The sequence below is a fragment of the Corylus avellana genome, chromosome ca11 (genome assembly GCF_901000735.1).
Source record: "Corylus avellana chromosome ca11, CavTom2PMs-1.0".
Lineage (NCBI taxonomy): Eukaryota > Viridiplantae > Streptophyta > Magnoliopsida > Fagales > Betulaceae > Corylus > Corylus avellana.
In genome coordinates, this window is record NC_081551.1 from 20,374,671 (window position 1) to 20,395,031 (window position 20,361).

Genomic DNA, 20,361 nt, shown 5'->3' on the forward strand with positions numbered 1-20,361 from the left:
GCACTAGATTGATCAATTCCGATGTATATAATAAACAAGCTGTGAATGGTTAGTTAAACTAATACCTGTTTTTAGAGTATGTGATGTTCAACAGAAAACTACATGCTCTAAAAACAGGTGAAAATCGCGAGTTATAAAAGCAAATGTCGATCTAATGAGTTAGAAAAATTTCTTTCGATCTGGTTCAGATGAAAACTTTGTTTCTTAGATATTAGAGATATGAAATTCTATCTACTTGCTATCCTATGCATAAACGTTTCACCTTCCACCTGGCTGCCTTTTATTAAAAGCCACTTCACCATTTTGTGGTTCCAAGTTCCAACTTCCATCCCTTCAACTTTTCTCCCACTTTAAACTGCCTGATTTTTAAAGCAACCGTTTTCATACGAGAGATTGGGCTGATTTGCTGATTTCTTGAAAAGTTTGCCTAACTATCCTCCACAAAAGCATTATCAGGCAATGCACTTTTGATGGTGTAGAGGAGAATACCTTTGTGATTTACTGCGAAAAGGAAGATGAATAACCAATTCAATTATATTGAATTGTACAAGGAATAGTATGTGATGATGCAGCCAAAAAGAAGGGGGGTTTGCAGGTCCGTCTATTTCTATCTATTTCGGGCAGCTTAAGTACATGAGACAAATGTGCCTTGCAACCCTCTATTCATTGAGTGATGAATTTCTGTAAATTCGAGCAACCTAATAACATAAAATTTGTATATGGGTTAAACCAAATTTTGTATATACGATGTTATTATAATTGAACATTCTAAACACCAAAACCATATTAGATGGTAGATAAAAAGTCAGAACATTAATCAACAAACATAGTGTTTGTGTTTATGTTTTCACCAACAAGTAATCTTGTAGAACAGTAAGATTGTTGGTGTCAATGGCTTTGGGTAAATATCTTGTTCTCAAAAAGGGAGCCAAAAATGTTAGCCGGTTACCAACTTAAAATCTCTGTGAAGAATATGGAGAGAGAGAGAGAGAGAGAGAGAGTAATGTGTATAGGTTTCAACTGTGTGAGTTGGGTATGACCCCTAGGGCTAGGGAAAAATTTTGAAGTTAGGTTTATCTAATATTGGCCCTAGCTTGCTTCTGTCTCACTCCATTTTCTGTTTTGACCTTGGCACAGATTTTCCTTTTTTTTTTCAGGGGGGCAAGATAAAGATGGCACACGCGTTTTTTTCTTCTTCATTCATCACCATTTTCTAATAATTAGGTACCAGTAATTCACTTGCTCATTTACAACAATAAAATTAGGTTAATTTGAGTAAGGAGTTGTGTTATTAACAGCTTTGCTATTAAGATATCTAAACCAATGATTAGGGCGTAAACTGGGGTTCCCCATCACTAATTAAGGAGCAGTGGCACCTCCATTTGTGTCCTGTGTGCACAAGTACAGAACACATGTCACATCCTAAAGGAAATTTACTCGATAACTAATGACTTCAAAATTCTTCGGTGTTCCTCAATGCTTCAATGAATAAACAAAACAAGAGTTTTGGCCTTTTACTGAGCATACTTCTTCAAATGTATTGTACAAGTGAAAGAAGGGGTTGCTCTTTGCTTACAATTCCCATTCTTCAAATTTCTTGCTTTCACGAGATTACTCAAAAAACTCTTTTTCATTGATGCTATCTTCTATTGATAACAACTTTCAAATGCAATCTTACATAGTGTGATCAACCATTCAAGTCTTTTTTTCTGTGAGCATTCAAGTTAGGAAACTCTGACCTCTCTTCAAATAGAAAACATTTTTTATATATAAATAATGTATATTTATTCAAAGCGCAAAAGTATACATGAGAACCATTAACCCAAGAACAAAATTCAAATAGAAAACATACAAATACAAACAATCAAATAAACATACGTTTGATTGCTAAAGAATGCACGTGAACATGTAACCAGATTATACACTCTAAAACATGTAATGGGGCTTTTTTAGTCCCTCAAAAGTTTACACCACTTTCTGCAGCGTAGCTGCTTTCATACGGTAGAATTCAGAACTTCAAAAATTTCTCCTAGAAGATATATGCACACGTCGAAAAGTTTAGGGCAAGCAAAGCAGCTCAGTTGCCAGACCAGTCTTATTCATGAAAGGAGTACCTTTTTTATTTTTAATTTTTTTGGTACATACAGGAAAAGCAATTTCATTTTGAACGGAACTTGCTGCTGACTGAATCATAGCTTGGAACATTGATAACTGCAAAACATGATAGGATAATAAAAAGAAAATTCACCACAGAAACCTATTAAATAGATAAGAAGGTTCACAAAGAACAGGAAAAAATACCATCTCCATATGATGCCATCGTAAGAGGGGAAGTAAGAAGCTTTTGGGCAACTGAAGCAATATCCTTAACAGTTACTTCATCAACAGCTTTCAAGAAATGATCCACAGGTTTCCTAAGGGTGACAAACATATTTATTGAGGAAATAAAAATATAATAACACTTCTATAAAATGAAAGAAATGTAAACATGCAAGCAAGATCAGGTATTAACACCACGAGTAAGAAATTACTTATAGCAGAGGCCAAACTGAAAATCACTTGGTTCTCCATATCGTCAACAAAGAGAAAAACCTATTTTCAGTTGCTAAAACTTTTACAGAAGTTGGAAAAACCTTCTCATCGCATATTCATTCTGATCTGATCTCACAACCTATGAAGGATTTGTATATAATGGCAGTAGTGTTGAGAAAAAAGATTGTTGGCAGTGACATGATTAACAAAATAGGTCTAGAGACCAAGGAAAAACTGGAAAAGCACAATCATACACGACAAAGAATAAAAAAAATCAACAAAAATCACACCCCCCCACCCCCGCGCGCGCGCCCGCCAAAAACAACTTGTGTGGGCTCCTGCAAGTAAAACCCTGGGGGGTCCCCACTCATATCTTTGGTGAACCCCAAATCAATAGCTGAAGAGAGTGAAAATGCATAAATTGCCTTCACGAACCAATGAACAAGAAGCAGAATATAATTTGGCTCTGTTTGGTGGGGCCTTTCCAGAGATGCTTTAGCTTTTAAAAAGCAGAGGTTACTATTTTTTTGTTTGGTGAATCGAAAGTGCATCAGCTTTTCACCAAATTTGTGAAGCTATTATTGCTTTTTAGGCAGCTTCTAAGAAGCAGCCAAAAGATAGCTTCTCATATTTTTAAAATGGTGAAGCCCACCCAAAATAGCTCTCACTCATCTTGTACTTAGTTATCAAAGCCAAGAAGCTTCTGTTTATAGTCAGATCACTATCAGCATGGATAACAATAAGAGCAAGCTGATCAAATGTCAAATTATACTGTTTTGTGGTTAAGTCTAGCAAAATTATCAACAATGAGACGAGAATATGTAATATTGCTGTCCCAGAATGCACTTTCCAAATCCAGTGAACTAACATGTCAACATCCAGGGTCTGACATGGTTCCTCAGATTGTGAAATGTATTTGTGCTTTATACGTAATTCTACAGAATCAATGGTGCGACATAGTAGTTAACAAAACAAAACAATTTGACTAAAATGTATTTTTACACTCATGTGCCTACATCTCATTTCTATGGTACAAAACAAGAACTAAAAGGCATTCACAGTTGTAACCAAAACCAGTAGAAGATTTGAATTTCTTTTCTTTTAGAGTAAAAGGCGTTCACATTGATCACTGGTCACACATAAACAAAAGCACCTAAAAGGCATGCAGAAAATGGACATATAAAAGGGATATCCTTGTGCAGTGCATGATGGCATAAACATGAAGACATTGTTGTGCATTAATGCATATAAAGAGGTTGTCTACAAGTCCCTGGACAGTCATGCCTCAGGCCATACCTCTCACCACAGATCAGAATTTGTCTCCCAATATCTTCCGATGCAAGTGTCTACAAAATATGCCTCAAAAGTAAGCATATAATAAGACTTATAAAATAATAGACAGCTGGCAGTATAGTCAAATTTAAATTTAGAAAAGAAAGAATGCAATAAAATGGTTGCATACAGTGGATTCCAAATTTATTAGGATGGCGGACTTCGTTGACTGTTTAGCACGATCTAGTTGTACCTGGTCAACTGTAACAAATAGAGGGAAGAACATGTCAGAAGCAGGATCCAAGATTAGATGTGGCAATGAAAAAACAACGCTACCCAATATAAAGTTAAGGCAAAAACCTTCTCCAGGTGTTGCAACTGCGATAAGCTCATTAGCCACAATATCGATGGCTTTTGACACAAAATCAGAACCCTGTATTCAGAAACATGAGCTCTTCATTCAAAGAGGGAATATAATGTGGACAATACAATCAAATAACTCCAAAATAGGGATATGTCCAGCCAAGCATTATATCCTTAAAATAATGATGTCAAAGTTTATGGAAACTCAACCATTCTTAAGATTTTCCAGAAAATAGATAATTCCATGGGCATGACCATGGCATGCACAGGCCGGCCAAAGGGCCATATTATGTTTACACATATCACGATATGATCTCAGAAGAGGGGAAATGAGGGTTTTTATATTATTTATTATTTATTATTACAACAACTTGCTCTATGCCAATAGAGGTATCAGAGAGAACAAATAGCATAAGGAACAGCCTGCCATCTCGATGTCCCTCAACCATCTATAGAAGCAAATGGCTTACAGTCATACAATTTCAAAGAGAGAGAAAGAGAGCAGAATCTTCTCCCATAGAAGCAACCTGAGTGTTCTCACCTAAGATTAGACACCCAGTATATGGTATCATAAAAAACTATAATTTTCTTCAGTGCTGGTTGGCCATCAGACTCGTACTTCAGCTTCTGATAAGCATTTCCCCTTCTTGGATCTAGAGCATAAAAACTTGATACCATTTCTACATTTTCTGATCTCTCTCCAGTCTCCACCCAAACGTAAATCCACTTACATCTCTCCACTGGGTTAATAGCAATTCTTTTCTGATCAGCATCGGGTCCTAACACCTCATCAGTGTACAGAACCCTTAATTATTTAATTTAACTGTATCTATAATTACAGGATTTTACATAGAGATTTTACAGATCTCATTTGTTGGAGACTCTAAGAATGACTTTTATGGTCTGATACTCAATACTTGCTAGAAAAGAAATAGGTGAACTTGTAGGAATCATAAACTGAGATATCACATCTTGCAATACATCAGGAAACTATAAATTTCTGATCTACCCAAATAATAAAAGGTTAAAGAGATGGTTTACAGCAGTTGCTTGGATGCCAAACACGCCAGTATTTTTGTAGATGCTGCTGAATGCAGAAATTGACTGAAATTGAGCATACTCATTCAAAACACGAAGATCTGCTCATCATATCAGGCTTATCAGCAAATGTACTTAGAAGCAAAAATTGCAACACAGAGAAAGAAAAACCAAATGCATCAAGGATCTAGACATTGAAAATGGTTTAATTGAAATAGAAAACGGAGAAAACCTAATAACCATATGTTTAGAATCTATGTACTACAGATTCCCAAACCAAAAACTTTGAATGAACAATGTGTTTTCAAGCTCAGTTACAAAAGTATTTTGAGAACAACTTACATAGGCGTGAATGCATCCCTTTTCCAGGTCCACCAGCCGAGAAGGATCCACCACCTCTCAGGAGTACCTAGAGTAAATTTATATTTATAAACATTGCATCCCATTGTGAAGCAGAATGAACAAAATAATAATGCAAATAAATATTGGGGAACCAAGTAGATAACAAATTCCTTAGAACATATTTCAGTTTACAAGCACATGAAGTTACTAAAAAATTTCAATATCCAGACCTCGAGCACAGTCAAAACTACAGCTTCTTTCTCCTTATGCCAGCCACCAGGAAGTTCAAATGCAAGAGCAAAATGGGTTCTCTGGTCAGGCAAGAGAACATCAGGGTTAACAAAATCCTGGATGGACGTGAAAGACAGGAAAGAAAAACTTGAATGGAACATTTATGATACACACCCCTGATTCACCTTGGCTACGATAATCCCCTCCAGTGTAAACAGATTTTGGCTCATCAGGTCGAGAGACACTGGGTAGATCAGACAAAAGTGGTTCTGCAACAGATAACAGTTCATCGTGTTCAACACCAGAAGCTACAAGTACCATCCGTGGAGCAGTATAATTTTCCTGAAATTGTCAACAACAACAAAAAAAAAGAAAAAAAAACCTGAGTTGCATACGCTAATACTAAGAGACAAATATCTGAAAAGGACACGGGATGTATAAACATAGAGATCAAATATAAACTTATCACAGACTTACAGCAACAAATTCCTCAAGAATTGTACTATTCAATCTATTTATTGCAGATTCTGGGGCTGAAACTGGATTCGCCAAAGCACCAGAATAACCAGCAGAATGAATTGCTTCCAAAAGCAAATTGTGAGGGTTGTTAGAAGTTTCACCAATCTTGGCTTTCAACTTCTCAAGCTGCAGAATGTATTTTGTAATTTCAGTAATCCTATTACATGTGGGAGAATACAAAATTTTCCAGCAGCTGCAGATTCTGATGAAAAAAAAAACTACCTCTTCATTGACTTCCCAATCCAGGAAGACAGGATTCCTCACAATATCAGTAAGCAGCTCTACCATTTCAGGAACATAAGTCTTCAAAGCATTATAGGTGTAGCTCATCTGCTCCTTAGAAGATGAAGCTTCCACATTGCCACCAATGGCCTCCACTTCACGCACTACACGCAAGTGGCTCCGGTTTCTCGTGCTCTTAAAGGCCATATGCCGTAGCAGGTCAGTGGCTCCAATTGATACTGGTGTCTCATAGATTGAACCACAATCAACATATAACCCTATTGAGGCTGCAGGATTCTGTTCAACCAGCAGAATCAAAGGCAATTAGGATAAATCATCAGATTCTTGATCCATTCTATGAGTAGAAACAATAAACGACTCTAAAAATATACTCCAACAACCATTCTTACCGTCGATGTTTCAGAGGCAATCTTGACACCGTTTGGGAGAGTAGTAATCTTGGTTTTACTTGGTTCAACGTAATCAGGCAATGAAGGTGGGAGTGTGACACCTGGAAGTGGGAAGTCCAGGGGAGGTAAAGACTTGGATCCTCCCCCAGTCAGCCACCCAAAGAGACCCCCCGAAGACGAGGACGAGTTTGTGGCAACAGCACTCGAACTTGCAAATCTGGCCAACGCCCCATTGCACGTTCGACCCTAATCATGGTTTAGAAGCAGAGCACGATACATTTCCATTCTATCAGATTATCCATATACAATAAACATAAAACAAAAGATTGGCTCTATCCCCTATATTACACCAAAAAGAGTCTCTACGTGCAAATGTCATCAAAATACCATGGAGCCATCTCGTTCTTCACCTAACTTATTGCATTTGAGACTGTTAGATAATCAAAGTTTTCTTGCAAACAACCAAAAAGGCATACCAAAGAAAAAAAAACAAAAAAAAAGTTTACAAACAAGGCATCAAAGCTCTTAGTTGCAATTGATTATACAAAATGGAACGTTCAATTTGCAACTGAAAACATGATCTAATTTTTCTTTTCTTTCGATCTTATATTACTTCGTTACAAAAAACGCTTGTATTGTGCACATTTTAGTGAAACTACCAAAATCTAGCTGGTGCTTAATTATTTTTTCCAACAATTTCTCGGCAATCAAACAGCTGGACAGCCATGATCAGATCTAATCCCTAATTGGCTAAGTAATCAACGAATTGAAAGAGCAAGATTCGCAGCATCAAACAGAAAATTTTTCCGGTATGTGTACGAGATCATGAAAGTCACTGTGACCGCGAGATCACATCCAAAGAGTTGGGATTAAGGTTTTTTCTCACTCGGGACTGAGAAGAGAAGCTGGGACTGACCTTGAGATCCCTGAGGCGGGAGGCTGCGACTCGGTACATGGTGGTGGCGATCGACAATCGAACACGAGATCCCTAGACTGTACGGACTCGTGGCGTTGTGAGACTCGGCCGAGCTGGTGGGAGACTTCTTGCTGACAAGTGTGTGGCATTGGGGAACGAGGACGGAGACACGTGTGAAGTTTCTAGAAGGTAGAAGCTGGCAGGGAAATCTGAACCATTGGATTGGAATAGAATATCTGAAAAAACTTTACAAAATCTGTTTTGAAATTACCTTTTAAATTCAAAATTACTCTCAATATTTTACAATGTTTTCTATTTGTTTCGATTTTTCGTTGAAACTTATTAAAATTCTCGAAATACCCAATTTTTTTATAGGAAAAAATTACAAAGATTGAGGAGTAATATTTTTATAAATTTCGTTAAGTCTTAACCAACACCTAAAATTCGATTCTAATATAGGCCCACTACTCCTATTATAATACAGACAGTTAATTACCGATTGGGATCCTTAGCAATAGTTGAAAAATTGCCCATAAAAAATGGTTGAAATCCTATCTATTGAATTTTATCCAATGGTCTATAGTTTGCCACATGTCCCTTTAATTAAAAAATACTAAAATATTATTTAAGTTTTTTTTAAAAAAAATAAAAATAAAACAAAATAATAAAAAAAAATTAAAAATTATAAAAAAAGTAAGGGGGTGGCCGGCCACCCCATTGAGACATGGGCCACCCCCAATGGCCGGTACATTTTTTATAATTTTTTTATAATTTTATTTTCTTTTATATTTTTTTTATAAAACTTAAATATTATTTTAGTATTTTTTTAATTAAATGGACATGTGTCATTGGATGAAATTCAATAGCTAGGATTTCAACCATTTTTTATGGGCAATTCACCGGCTATTGTTGGGAATCTCGATCCGTTAACTACAACCTATTCAAATTCAAAATGGAATCCTCTGTGCTTCAACAAGCTATTCTGATGATGATGAACTACATGTGACATCAAACACTTGTTCAAATTGTTCTGCTATAATATTGACCTGCACCCCCCTTGTCTATTTTTAGGAATATTACAAAATTATAAAATTCCTTCCAATCTTCTCAAACATATATGGGATGAAGCTCATTCTGATTCCCAAAAGGGTAAACAAGGGGTAGAAAATAAGATATAGGGACTCACTTAATTGTGTGAGGTATGGCCTGGTGATGTACTCAACAAATTGCAATTGAAGCATCGAGGCAAAGATAGACGAGGAAGAGGGAACAATACAAGGATGTTGGGAATAAGAATATTTCCATATGGGTGCAACTAGTGAAAAGCTTATATATGAACCTCTAATATCATAATCATGACGTATTCTAGGGCAATTTGTAGTCTCAAAATTCTCAACTATTCCTCTAGAAACACAAGGTTACAATCGGATAAACTACACGATATTCTTATTCTTCTGACAACTGAATATAGATAGTTAGAATTGTATACTCTCTGACCGTAACCGTTAGATTTGTTAACTTATAAATTTCAGGGGCTCAAAGGTCATAACAATATAGTACTTAATAACATGTTAAATGCATGAATTTAAAATTATTGAAGAGTCCATAAGGCCCGTTTAATCCCAATCCTGACGACAGTTGAATCACCCACCAGAGTACCAAAGGGTCCAAAGTCCCGGGTCATTTGTATAAACCTAGCTCTCACAGCTTAATGCAAATCCCACCACCTTAACCTAAGATGCGGTTTACCCTAGAACCAAAGTGCACCTAGACCATAATATGGTATGTCACATACGATTCTCATTCTTTCCATGTTATAATCGCTTGACCAAATTAAGATATTAACCTTCATCATCTACGTCATCAACAATTTATATAAGTATGTTCCCTCGTTTAGATTTTGTTAATTTACTTTTTCTCTATCCTCACTGACTTAAGCATCACAATTGAGTGTGTGATGAATGAGAGTGAATAGTATCATTATTCATTACTTAATAACGCTAATTTTTAACTTGGAAAATTGATCAATTGCCATCTCTTTCCTTCTACTGGGCCTGAAGAATAATATTTCCCCAGTATTCTTTTTTCTTTTTGCTTCAGCAGAATCAACTGCATGCATCACTCTGCAAGGCTTTGTATATATATATAGACATATGGGAAGTGAGGGGTCGGCCATAATTGGTGGTGATAAATATGGCAGCAGTGGTGGATGCCTGTCAATTAGGGACAGGTTTTTACTTCCAGCGCCTCATAGAGGAGCCAAGAAGTTCCTCCTGGGCAAAAAACTGCAGCTTCAAATGGTTATCAAAGGGTTTGTATTATTTTTCTAAGATAAAAAAAATGAATATATGTATATATATTTGCACTGTCAATTGTCATGAAAATAACTACTTGTTCATTCTTTTTGTTTAGGTTTCTTGAGCAAGCCTATACTCAAGTCCTCTCCTCTGCCATTTCATGGGGGCATGAGCAATGTGCAGAAGAAAAAGGGCTTCCATGTTTTATCTCCCAACATCTCCTCACCAAGCACAGCAGTCGAATCACTTGAAGCTTGGGACGATGAATATGATGGGGTCATTATTAATCCACAGAGCTTGCCTTCCAGTGCAAATGCCTTTGCATCTGCCCTTCGAGCTTCTTTGTCCCACTGGAAGTTTAAGGTAAAAAAACTTAAAAAGTATTTTCTTTACTTTTTTACTCTAAAAATAGTCAAAATGCAACTTTTCTTTGCTTTAATTTCACGCCATTTTCACGTGCATGTCTGTGTAATGCAGGGGAAAAAGGGCGTATGGCTCCAAATACTACAAGAGCAATCTGATCTTGTTCCAATTGCAATTCAGGTAATGTTCCGTTCTCTAATTATGCAAAAGCTCCTTTTAAATCGTTACAAATTGAATAAAGTTTTCCTCTAAGGAAGTTCTTTCCATTCATTCTATTAAACCGACACGTGTTCAAAATACATACGTAACCACATGCATTTTGGACACATATTGGCAGTTTAGTAGATTCGGATTCAAGGAAAACTTTATGCTTATGAATTTGATTATTCTATAAAGTTGAAAAATTAATTATTGTGTAACTTCTCTGTTTCTTGGTTTTCAGGAGGGCTTCAATTACCACCATGCAGAATCAGGATATGTTATGTTAACATATTGGATTCCTGACGAGCCCTGCTTGCTTCCTGCTAGCCCTTCACATCAAATAGGCGTTGCAGGATTTGTGATTAATGACAAAAAGCAGGCACTTAAATTTAATTTAATTTAGTTTTTATACAGGCATTTAGTTTTTAATTTTATTTAATCACTACTTAAGGTGTACGTTTTTGTTTTGTGGGTGGATTACATTTAGGTCCTTGTGGTGAAAGAAAAATGCCCTTGTAGGTGCTCGGGTTTCTGGAAGTTGCCCACTGGTTATATCAACAAGGTGGAAGTATATATTTTCTGCTCTTTGAAATTTTGCATTGAAGGGCTGATTCTTATGCTATTTTCTGCTTTTTGGCTGATTCTCAGTCTGAAGACATATTCGATGGAGCTATCAGGGAAGTGAAAGAAGAAACTGGGGTAATTAACAAAATATGTTCCCACTTTCTGGTTAATTATTATAATTATCATAAGTTAATTATACTTAATTATGAGATACCCCTTCAAATTCACAGGTTGACACGATCTTCCTGGAAATGGTTGCTTTCAGGTAATTTTTGTTTAATCTTATTAGAATTTGAATTTGAAACATATGTTTTGACAATATCTCTGTTGTTTAATCTGAAAGACATGCCCATCTTGTGGCTTTTGAGACGTCGGATTTGCTCTTTGTGTGCATGCTTAAGCCATTGTCCTATGAAATCACAATCGACGAGAAGGAAATTGAAGATGCCAAGGTAATTGATTAATTAAGCTTTAATTTTTATTAATTCATCCATTGATTATTGTCCTCTTCTTGATCAATATAATTGCCAGTTCTTACATTTGATCTTGTTTCTTCAGTGGATGCCAATTGATGAATTACTCGGACAGCCATTTTATCAAGAAGACCACATGTCAAAGAAGGCCATTGAAATTTGTATAGCAGCATATGAAAATCGTTACAGTGGATTCATAGCAAATCAGCTCGTCTCAAAATTTGATGGCCAATTATCATACTTGTATTATGATGAATCAAACCAAATTTAGGTTGTAAGTTTTTTGTCAATGTGTTTTTTACACCTTTTTTTTTTTTTTTTTTGTCTGAAAAAAATGTTCTGATCAGAAATAAAGACAAAATCTGTTTGGAGAAATGCTAAGTGTTCTTCTAGTGTTTTCTTAGTGTTCTCCCAATTATGACGTGGCTTTTAAAATTACATTTAAACCATTATTGACTTTTAATCTATTAGTAATTTTAAAAGCTACATCACAGTTGGGAGAATACTAGAAGAACACCAAATATTTCCCAACTGTTTGTAAGCCTATTTTATAAAATGTGGTATAAAATTTCATTTTATAGCCTTCAATAGAAATTTGACATGTCATGTAAACACATCAAATATGATAGAGATGTTGAAAACATCGTATGTTTAATTCAAATTAATTCCATTAACTTTTTTATTCATTCTAATCCAATCTTTACCACCCACTTCCGAGCCCTTAACACTGAAGTCTTTAAAACCAACTAAAATAGTGGCTCAGGTGGTTTTATTAATGTGTATTTTGACAAAAAAATAAATAAATAAATAAATTATTTAGTGTGAATAATTATATTATTTTTTTTTGGTGTTTTAAGCTTAGTATGGTGCAAAACACCAAATTCACAGCATCACCCGATTGAAGTTATTTTCAAACTGTTTTTGTATTTTTAATGTGAAAAGGCACCAATACCTTGACTTTAATCAAGTGCTTCTAGATGTTATCAGGAAAATAAAACTCGCTTTTTGGGGGAAAAAAGAAACATTGAATAAGGAGTTGACGAAATGAAAAATCAAATTCAAATCCTTTGACCCCAATGTGGGGAAATTAATAAGTGAGAATTGAACAAAAGAAAGACCTGCAAAACGTGCATGTTAAATATTTTAATGGCTTATTTGAAATTGCATTTAAAAAGTCTAAAAATATTTTTAATATTCAAAAAGTTCGTTTAAATAAAAAAATACTCGTTTGATAAAAAAGTTAAAAGCACTTTTAAAGGTTCAAAAAGCCTAAAAATAACTAAAAACTTTTTTTAACTTAAAAGCTCTATTTCTTAAACGCAATTTCAAACAGTTTCTAAAGGTCTCAGTGGTTGTGTTTGAGAATTGAGAGGTTTAATATTCTAGAAGCTCTATTATTGAAAAGAAAATGGCAGAGACTATTTGCAAGTCGATTGTAATAGTACTGCCTAGAAGCATATGCTTTAATTTCGTAGAAATTGTATAAAAATATTATTTTAAATTTAAAATAAAAATATAAAACACTTGGGCAAATATATATATATATATATATATATATATATATCCTTTAAAAAGTTATAAAAAAACAGAACCAAAATGTCGGCTGACTGGAAAAAGTTAAAGAAGACACAATAATGTGTTAAAGTCCAACTTGTCCACCTCGTCACCTTCCAGGAAGGCATGAATCTCGCGTCTCTCGCTTTCAATTTATACGTCACGGAACCCCCATGACCAAGACGCAGCATGAGTCTTTTGAGAGCTGCCAGCCTGCCAGCCTGGAAAATGACTTTACACGTGTACATTGATTAACTCGTCTATTTAAGTTTTAATATTTGACTTCTCAAACTTTTTGATAAATATTTTTAGCAAAATATATTTGCTCATTCAAGTAATTGCTTTCTCACAATCAATGTTTGCACTACGCAACTGTTTTTTAATCATTGCAACATAAAATATTACGAGTGGTCCTAGTTTAATAACTTTTCTTATTAAATAATTTAGAGACCGACCTAATAATTAAATAAAAAATTTAGGTTTATTATTTCATCAATTATCAATTATTACATTAATTTTTAAATGATTTTTTAATAAGAATTATGTTACCTACCATACAAATATCTCATAAATATTCTAGTATTCTACAAAATTAATGTAATAATGTCTAGTATGGTAGTAGTTATTAGATTATTATTTATTAACAAACAATAACTAATCCAAAAACTATTAAACCCTCTCATATCAACTTTATAGAATATTTATTCGATGTTTTTATAATATGTAGCATTATTTTTATAAGAAAAGTTGTAATACTCTAAATATTTTTTAAAGTTGTAGCATTATTTTATACATAAGACTTTTTATTTCTTTTCTTTTTTTTTTCTCTAAAATTGGTGTGGCTTTTTTTTGACATGTCTGCACAAGAGAGGTGAAGGGAGAAGTGCTAGAGAGTCAAACAAATGAATTTAAAAAAATTTCAAACTGACGTGACAAGAGTTTTTAAATTAAAAAAATGTAATTCTCTCTCCCTTGTTTGCCATTCACGATCTGTCACGTCAGCTTGAAAATTTTTCTGAGTTCATTTGTTTGGTTCCTTAGCACTTCTCGAGAGAATGAGGGATTTGAATTAGTGACCTCCGCTTCATGAGGCGTGGTCTCTAGCCGATTGAGCTATCCCTTAAGAACAAAATTAATGTAACTTTTAAAATCACAATTGGATCAAAATTTAACAACAATTTATCTAAAATTTAATAATAATTTTAAAAAATTAAAATTAAAATAAAAGTTCTACGTATAGGATTATTTTGCCATACATGATATACCGGTGTAAGAATGGCAAGAAATTTCACAATCAAATCCTATTTAATGGATTAGGGTAGACAATTAATCACTATTATTTAATTTAATTTCAAATTTTTAGATTTGCATTTTGATTGATTTGGCAACTTGCTCCAAAAGCATTCTTTCTTGTTTCACAAGAAAACATCCTGAAAGTATATTCATTGCTGCATAACCATGTGGAAAAAATAAAAATTAAGAGATAAAAATTATTACATTATGAAAAAATATTGTGAAAAAATTAATAATAAAAAGTTCAATATACCGAAGAAGAATCTTTGAAATAAATAATGAAAATCTTAAAAAAAAACAAAAAATCTGCCATTTATTTAAGTGTCACAAAACAAGGAAACAGCTAAACCCTGCAATATATATTTAATTATTCCCTTGACCAACACGTCATTTCCATAATAGCCCCTAGTTCTACTGTGCTCTCCAAGTTCCTTTGAAGCGTGGGAATCACTACTTTTCATAAGCACTTTTTTTTTTTCTCTGTTTCGAAAGAGCCACCGGTTTTACCTGTCAATCTCTAAAACCAGAGCACAAATTCAGCGTTCACCGTTTCTAACTTTCTAGATTCTGGCGTCGTACGACCGCGTCGTGGACTTTTTTTAACCGTTTGTTTGGTCAAACTCCGTTTTGCCTTCAAATATGGCATTCGGTTCTTCTTCTTGGACCACTAAGAAAACCTTTGCCAGTGAATGGACTCCGTCCATGCTTGCCCAATTACTTCTCTGAAAAACTTTCGCTCTCTTGATTCTTCTAGAAGTTCTTCGAGTTTCAGAAACCGCTCCTTGAGTTTCGGGTCTGGTCCGAGAAACGGGTATTCGCCGGTCGTGATGGAGGCATCCAACGGTTATAAGCGGAAGATCGTCACCGGTTCGGCCGGTTATCTCCTCGAAGACGTTCCTCATTTGTCTGATTATATCCCTGATCTTCCTGTACGATGTCATTTCAATTAATCTATTTACATCTTTTTTCTTAAATTAATTAACTAAATTTCCTGTTTGGCGGCTGAGAAAGCGAAAATGAAGGAAAAGAAAGATAGTTTTCTGTAACTTTCGAGTTCCGAGAATCGAGGAACTCAGCTCAGCTTAGCCAAATTTTAATTTTTTTTGTTCGTTAAATTATTTTAGAATTTGGTCTGGGAAATCGTTCTGTTTGATTTTCTTTCTTTTTGTTTTTTCTCTACAATTATCGCGTTAAGCTTTAATTTCTAAAATGAATTATTTTGACGATTATGTTGATTTTTAGTGCGATTTTGATGCGTTTATTTATATATTTTTCTTATTTAGCATTTTGATGTTTCTTACAGACCTATACGAATCCGTTGCAAGACAATCCTGCATACTCGGTTGTCAAGTGAGTTCACCTTCGCTCACGCGCTTCGGTGGATTAATGAAATATGGTAATGTTGGTTGGAATTGATGGTTCATTGAGATACTATTTTTTGTATTTTCAGGCAGTATTTTGTCAATGTGGACGACACTGTTGCTCAGCAGGTTAGTTTTCCTGAGAAAAAGAGGAGCATTATTTTGTATATAAGCTTGTGATTATCAGGAAAAAAAAGAAGAGATAATGCAATTGATTCTGTTCTTGAATTCATTGTTTATGATCCGAATGCGAGGGAAGGCAATTGTTGTAGGATGTATCTTTGATTACTGCACTTTTTTGATGAACTAGAAGTCTAGATTTTAACTTTCATGCGTTTTTTTTTTCTTCCTCCTCTTATGCTGGTGTAGATTGTAGTTCACAAAGATAGTCCAAGAGGTATACATTTTCGACGTGCTGGACCCCGACAAAGGGTATGTATTTTCTGTGGTTTTATGAGTTGGTTGAATTAGTAGGAAACCAAATGCTTGTCATTTATGGATGTTGTTATATGTTGCTCAGGTGTACTTTGAGCCAGATGATGTTCTTGCTTGTATTGTGACATGTGGGGGTCTCTGTCCTGGACTCAACACTGTGATCAGGGAGATCGTATGCGGCTTGTACAATATGTATGGTGTAAAGAAAGTTCTGGGAATTGACGTAAGTGATTAATAGATAGATAAATAAAAATCATAAAGAACAACGATGAAAGAACAAAAATGCGGTGGCCTACTCCTTGCCCATTTGACTTTAACATGTCAATTCCTAATTCTTTACTTTTTCCCCTTCCTTTCATTTTGCTTTAGTTGTTGGGAGTGTAAGTTTCGAGGCATTTGAATTATGTATCAATTTATTTTGTACTGCATAATTTGTTGGAATCAATAATTAATGAAGTTGATGAATCTTTAGGGAGGATACAGGGGCTTCTATGCCAGAAATACAATTACTTTAACACCTAAGGTTGTCAATGATATCCATAAACGTGGTGGAACCATCATTGGGACATCACGAGGTGGCCATGATACCTCAAAGATAGTTGACAGCATTCAAGATCGGGGGATAAACCAGGTATATACAATGCCTTTAGCCCTTTTTCTTCATCGCTAAAGATTTTGTTATATGCATTAATCCTGATGGGCATTAGATTTATAATCCTCTGGATCTCAGGTTTACATTATTGGAGGAGATGGAACTCAAAGAGGGGCCTCTGTCATATTTGAGGTATTTAATATTTTTAGAAATGCTAATTGTTTAACTGTCCTATTGTTCAAGATCTTGCCTTTTAAGCCCCCCACCCCAAACTGATCGCCATTACCTTATGCAAGTTATTTTTAACTCATGCAGGAAATCAGAAGGCGTGGTCTCAAAGTTGCAGTCGCTGGAATCCCCAAAACCATTGATAACGACATTCCAGTATGTCTCTTGGGCGCTCCCTTCCTGCTGGACTATCACTGTCAAATATAATATGCTTGATTATCTGAACACTATTAGTATGCAGAATCTTTCTTTTGACTGCATGCTGTTTCTGCTGATACAGGTTATTGACAGGTCCTTCGGCTTTGACACTGCTGTTGAGGAGGCTCAGCGTGCTATTAATGCAGCACATGTTGAAGCTGAAAGTGTTGAGAATGGTATTGGGGTTGTGAAGTTGATGGGTCGGGACAGCGGTAAGTTTCCTGTTTGTATATATGTTGTCATTATCTGTTAATCTACGTAACTTACAAAAATAATCTGTTAATCTAAGTAATTGGAGTAGTCTTCACGTCCACCAATCTTTAGTTTTAATATTCCTATTCAATTTGTCAAAGTTCAATGCAATTATGTGTATGGGTTTGTTAATTTTTGTTACTACACCTTGACTAAGATGGTAAATTGCAAGATTTTAAAATACTCTCGAGCATAAAATAAAAAAATGATTGGGGCTCTCAGTTTACTCTTCCCTGGTGGCCAATTCTTAGTTGTTTTTTTTTTTTCTTCCCCAATCATTTCATTGCATCCTTGCCTGGACTTGATGTGTGTCTTTCTCTTTCTTGACAGAATTACTCAATGTGTTTCCAATGTCATGTGACTGTGCTAACTTTACATTGCTATGGTGCAGGGTTTATTGCAATGTATGCTACTCTTGCTAGCCGAGATGTGGACTGTTGCTTGATTCCTGAGTCACCCTTCTATCTTGAAGGTCCGGGTGGACTTTTTGAATACATAGAGAAACGACTCAGAGAAAATGGGCACTTTGTTCTTGTCATAGCTGAAGGCGCAGGACAGGATCTACTTGCTGAGAGCATTCATTCTATGGATAAGCAGGATGCTTCAGGAAACAAGCTTCTCCAAGATGTTGGGCTATGGATATCGCAGAAAATTAAGGTGTGGATGCTACAGTGAATGGTCTTGCCTTAATGTCACGTATGGTTTTTTTCCCAGGCCATTTTTGTTTATCTTCACTGTTATTGATGTAATATTACTGTTTTTTCAGGATCATTTTTCCTCACAAAGTAAGATGACCACAAACCTCAAACATATAGGTTAGTAATATGTTCTGATATACGTATTGTGTTGCTTATGCTTGTTTAGATCTGTAATCTATATATATATAAACAGAATACTCTATCCTATTATAATCGAGTGTTGCTTGTTTGACAGATCCTACTTATATGATCCGAGCTATTCCAAGCAATGCCTCAGACAATGTATACTGCACACTTCTTGCTCAAAGTGCTGTTCATGGAGCAATGGCAGGTTATACGGGTTTTACAGTTGGGCCTGTCAATGGAAGACATTCTTATATACCCTTCTATGTGAGTGTGCTCTTTGCTTAAGTATCTGAAATTGGTGGAACCTTTGATTTTTCAATATGCATTAAGCATGAAATGACTTGCAATTCCCCTCTCTCCCTCTCCCTCTCCCTCTCCCTCTCTTACTCCACCAAGAGAACAATAAAAGCTAACAACATGTCGAATATTATAGCACTGCAACATTCTTTTCATGTCAGTAACGGTTTTTTTTCTCCGAACACTGGGTTACTTGTTGGATTTTTGGTCTGCAGCGGATTATTGAGAGACAGAACAAGGTTGTGATAACTGATAGAATGTGGGCTAGGCTTCTGTCATCGACGAATCAGCCGAGCTTCTTGAGAGCTAAAGATGTTGTTGAAGACAAGAGAGAGGAAGAACCACCAACCCAAAATTTGGATGAGGAGAAAGATTCGGATGAGGAGAAAGATTCGGATGACATTGAGGTGAAGAAAGAAGTCAGCCATATGTAATTCTCTGTACGGTTACTTTCATTGCTGTAGCCTACAGTTAAAGATTAGTAGTTGTTCCTGCCCAATCTTACTCTGTTGTAAGTGATATTTGGTTTAATTATGGGCCTTACAATTCCATGAGATTTGTGTGGAAAATTTATCCCACTTGGATCAGAATTTTGATATCCTAATAATATACGATTTGCTTAAATCCTTGATTTAAGGAATTTCTTATGCTGCTGGTGATGATTCTGTCTGTCTGCCGATGATGATGAGATTGTGATGCAAATCAATATTTTATAAATAGGGTAGTCTTTGGATGATTTTCATGTCGAAAAGTATTTCTGTTTCTCCTGATGTTAGAAACAAAACAAGCACCAAACGACAAAGATAAAGCCTTCATCGTTTTTTCCCTCCAACACTGTACAAAACGGAAGAAACAAGCAGCAAACGGCCAGCAAAAGATGGGTTCCTTAAAAGCCAATGATCTTATCCAAAAGAACATCACAATCAGCAGCAGAAAGCCGATAAGAAATTAAAGGGACACCTAAATATCTGATTGGAAGCTTGCTTCCTGCATCATCAACATATCAATAATCTCAGCCAGCAAGCTCAACAAAATATCCATAGCCTATTATCAAAGATATGGTGACAAAAAAACCCAACCAAAGTGTCATTAAAATAGCCACAGAAACTCGTGGATCCAAGAGAGGAAATTTTCAGGCGTAAAAAAAAAAAAAAAAAAAAAAAAAAAAAACCAAGACAATGAAAAGCAAACTCACAGTAACGTTAAAACCACCTTCAAAGTACATCTTACACTTCCATCATCCTTACAATAATTCTTCGTGACAATGACAAGGGGAGATGGGTTCGAATCTTGGTGTGTTTCTTGGTTTTGTAGGCATTTTAACTGTTAGAAGAAGTAAAATGATGGGAACAGCACATCCAAATCGTATTCATAGGATTCCATCGTAGCAATTCAATCCGACGGCTGCCACGTCGTGGCGGTGAGCAAAAAAACACAAGACATATAATCGTATGACATTAGTTTGACATGTACTCGGACTCGGAGGACGGACGTTTGTAAAGTTGTTATTCCACGTGTATTAAAAATGTTTTTAAAAAATCGAATTTTCTCAAAAGAGGAGCAGCCAAACACGTCCTATTTTCT

The 20,361-nt window shown here is 35.4% G+C and overlaps 3 protein-coding genes across 3 annotated transcripts; 2 read left to right on the forward strand and 1 right to left on the reverse strand.

Moving 5' to 3' along the window:
• Positions 1-1,859: 1,859 nt before the first annotated feature.
• LOC132165461 (mitochondrial-processing peptidase subunit alpha-like) lies at positions 1,860-7,981 on the reverse strand. Its single transcript, XM_059576040.1, has 13 exons — positions 7,846-7,981; positions 6,930-7,175; positions 6,520-6,816; positions 6,256-6,423; positions 5,953-6,120; positions 5,778-5,858; positions 5,548-5,614; positions 5,209-5,306; positions 4,165-4,237; positions 3,995-4,065; positions 3,829-3,878; positions 2,302-2,414; positions 1,860-2,211 (listed from the first exon to the last, which is right to left on the reverse strand). The coding sequence occupies exons 1-13, from the start codon at positions 7,882-7,884 to the stop codon at positions 2,159-2,161; spliced, it is 1,524 nt and encodes a 507-aa protein (XP_059432023.1). The 5' UTR covers positions 7,885-7,981; the 3' UTR covers positions 1,860-2,158.
• Positions 7,982-10,038: 2,057 nt separating this feature from the next.
• Positions 10,039-12,014, forward strand: LOC132165212 (nudix hydrolase 8-like). The gene is made up of 9 exons (XM_059575700.1): positions 10,039-10,156; positions 10,258-10,505; positions 10,620-10,685; positions 10,948-11,085; positions 11,194-11,268; positions 11,355-11,405; positions 11,501-11,535; positions 11,614-11,722; positions 11,829-12,014. Exons 1-9 carry the CDS (start codon positions 10,039-10,041, stop codon positions 12,012-12,014), a joined length of 1,026 nt encoding a protein of 341 aa, XP_059431683.1.
• Positions 12,015-15,041: 3,027 nt separating this feature from the next.
• Positions 15,042-19,406, forward strand: LOC132165452 (ATP-dependent 6-phosphofructokinase 3). Its single transcript, XM_059576028.1, has 13 exons — positions 15,042-15,519; positions 15,894-15,940; positions 16,041-16,080; positions 16,321-16,383; positions 16,472-16,609; positions 16,859-17,017; positions 17,117-17,170; positions 17,294-17,362; positions 17,487-17,616; positions 18,048-18,313; positions 18,423-18,471; positions 18,590-18,744; positions 18,993-19,406. Exons 1-13 carry the CDS (start codon positions 15,280-15,282, stop codon positions 19,209-19,211), a joined length of 1,629 nt encoding a protein of 542 aa, XP_059432011.1. The 5' UTR covers positions 15,042-15,279; the 3' UTR covers positions 19,212-19,406.
• The last annotated feature ends 955 nt before the right edge of the window (positions 19,407-20,361 follow it).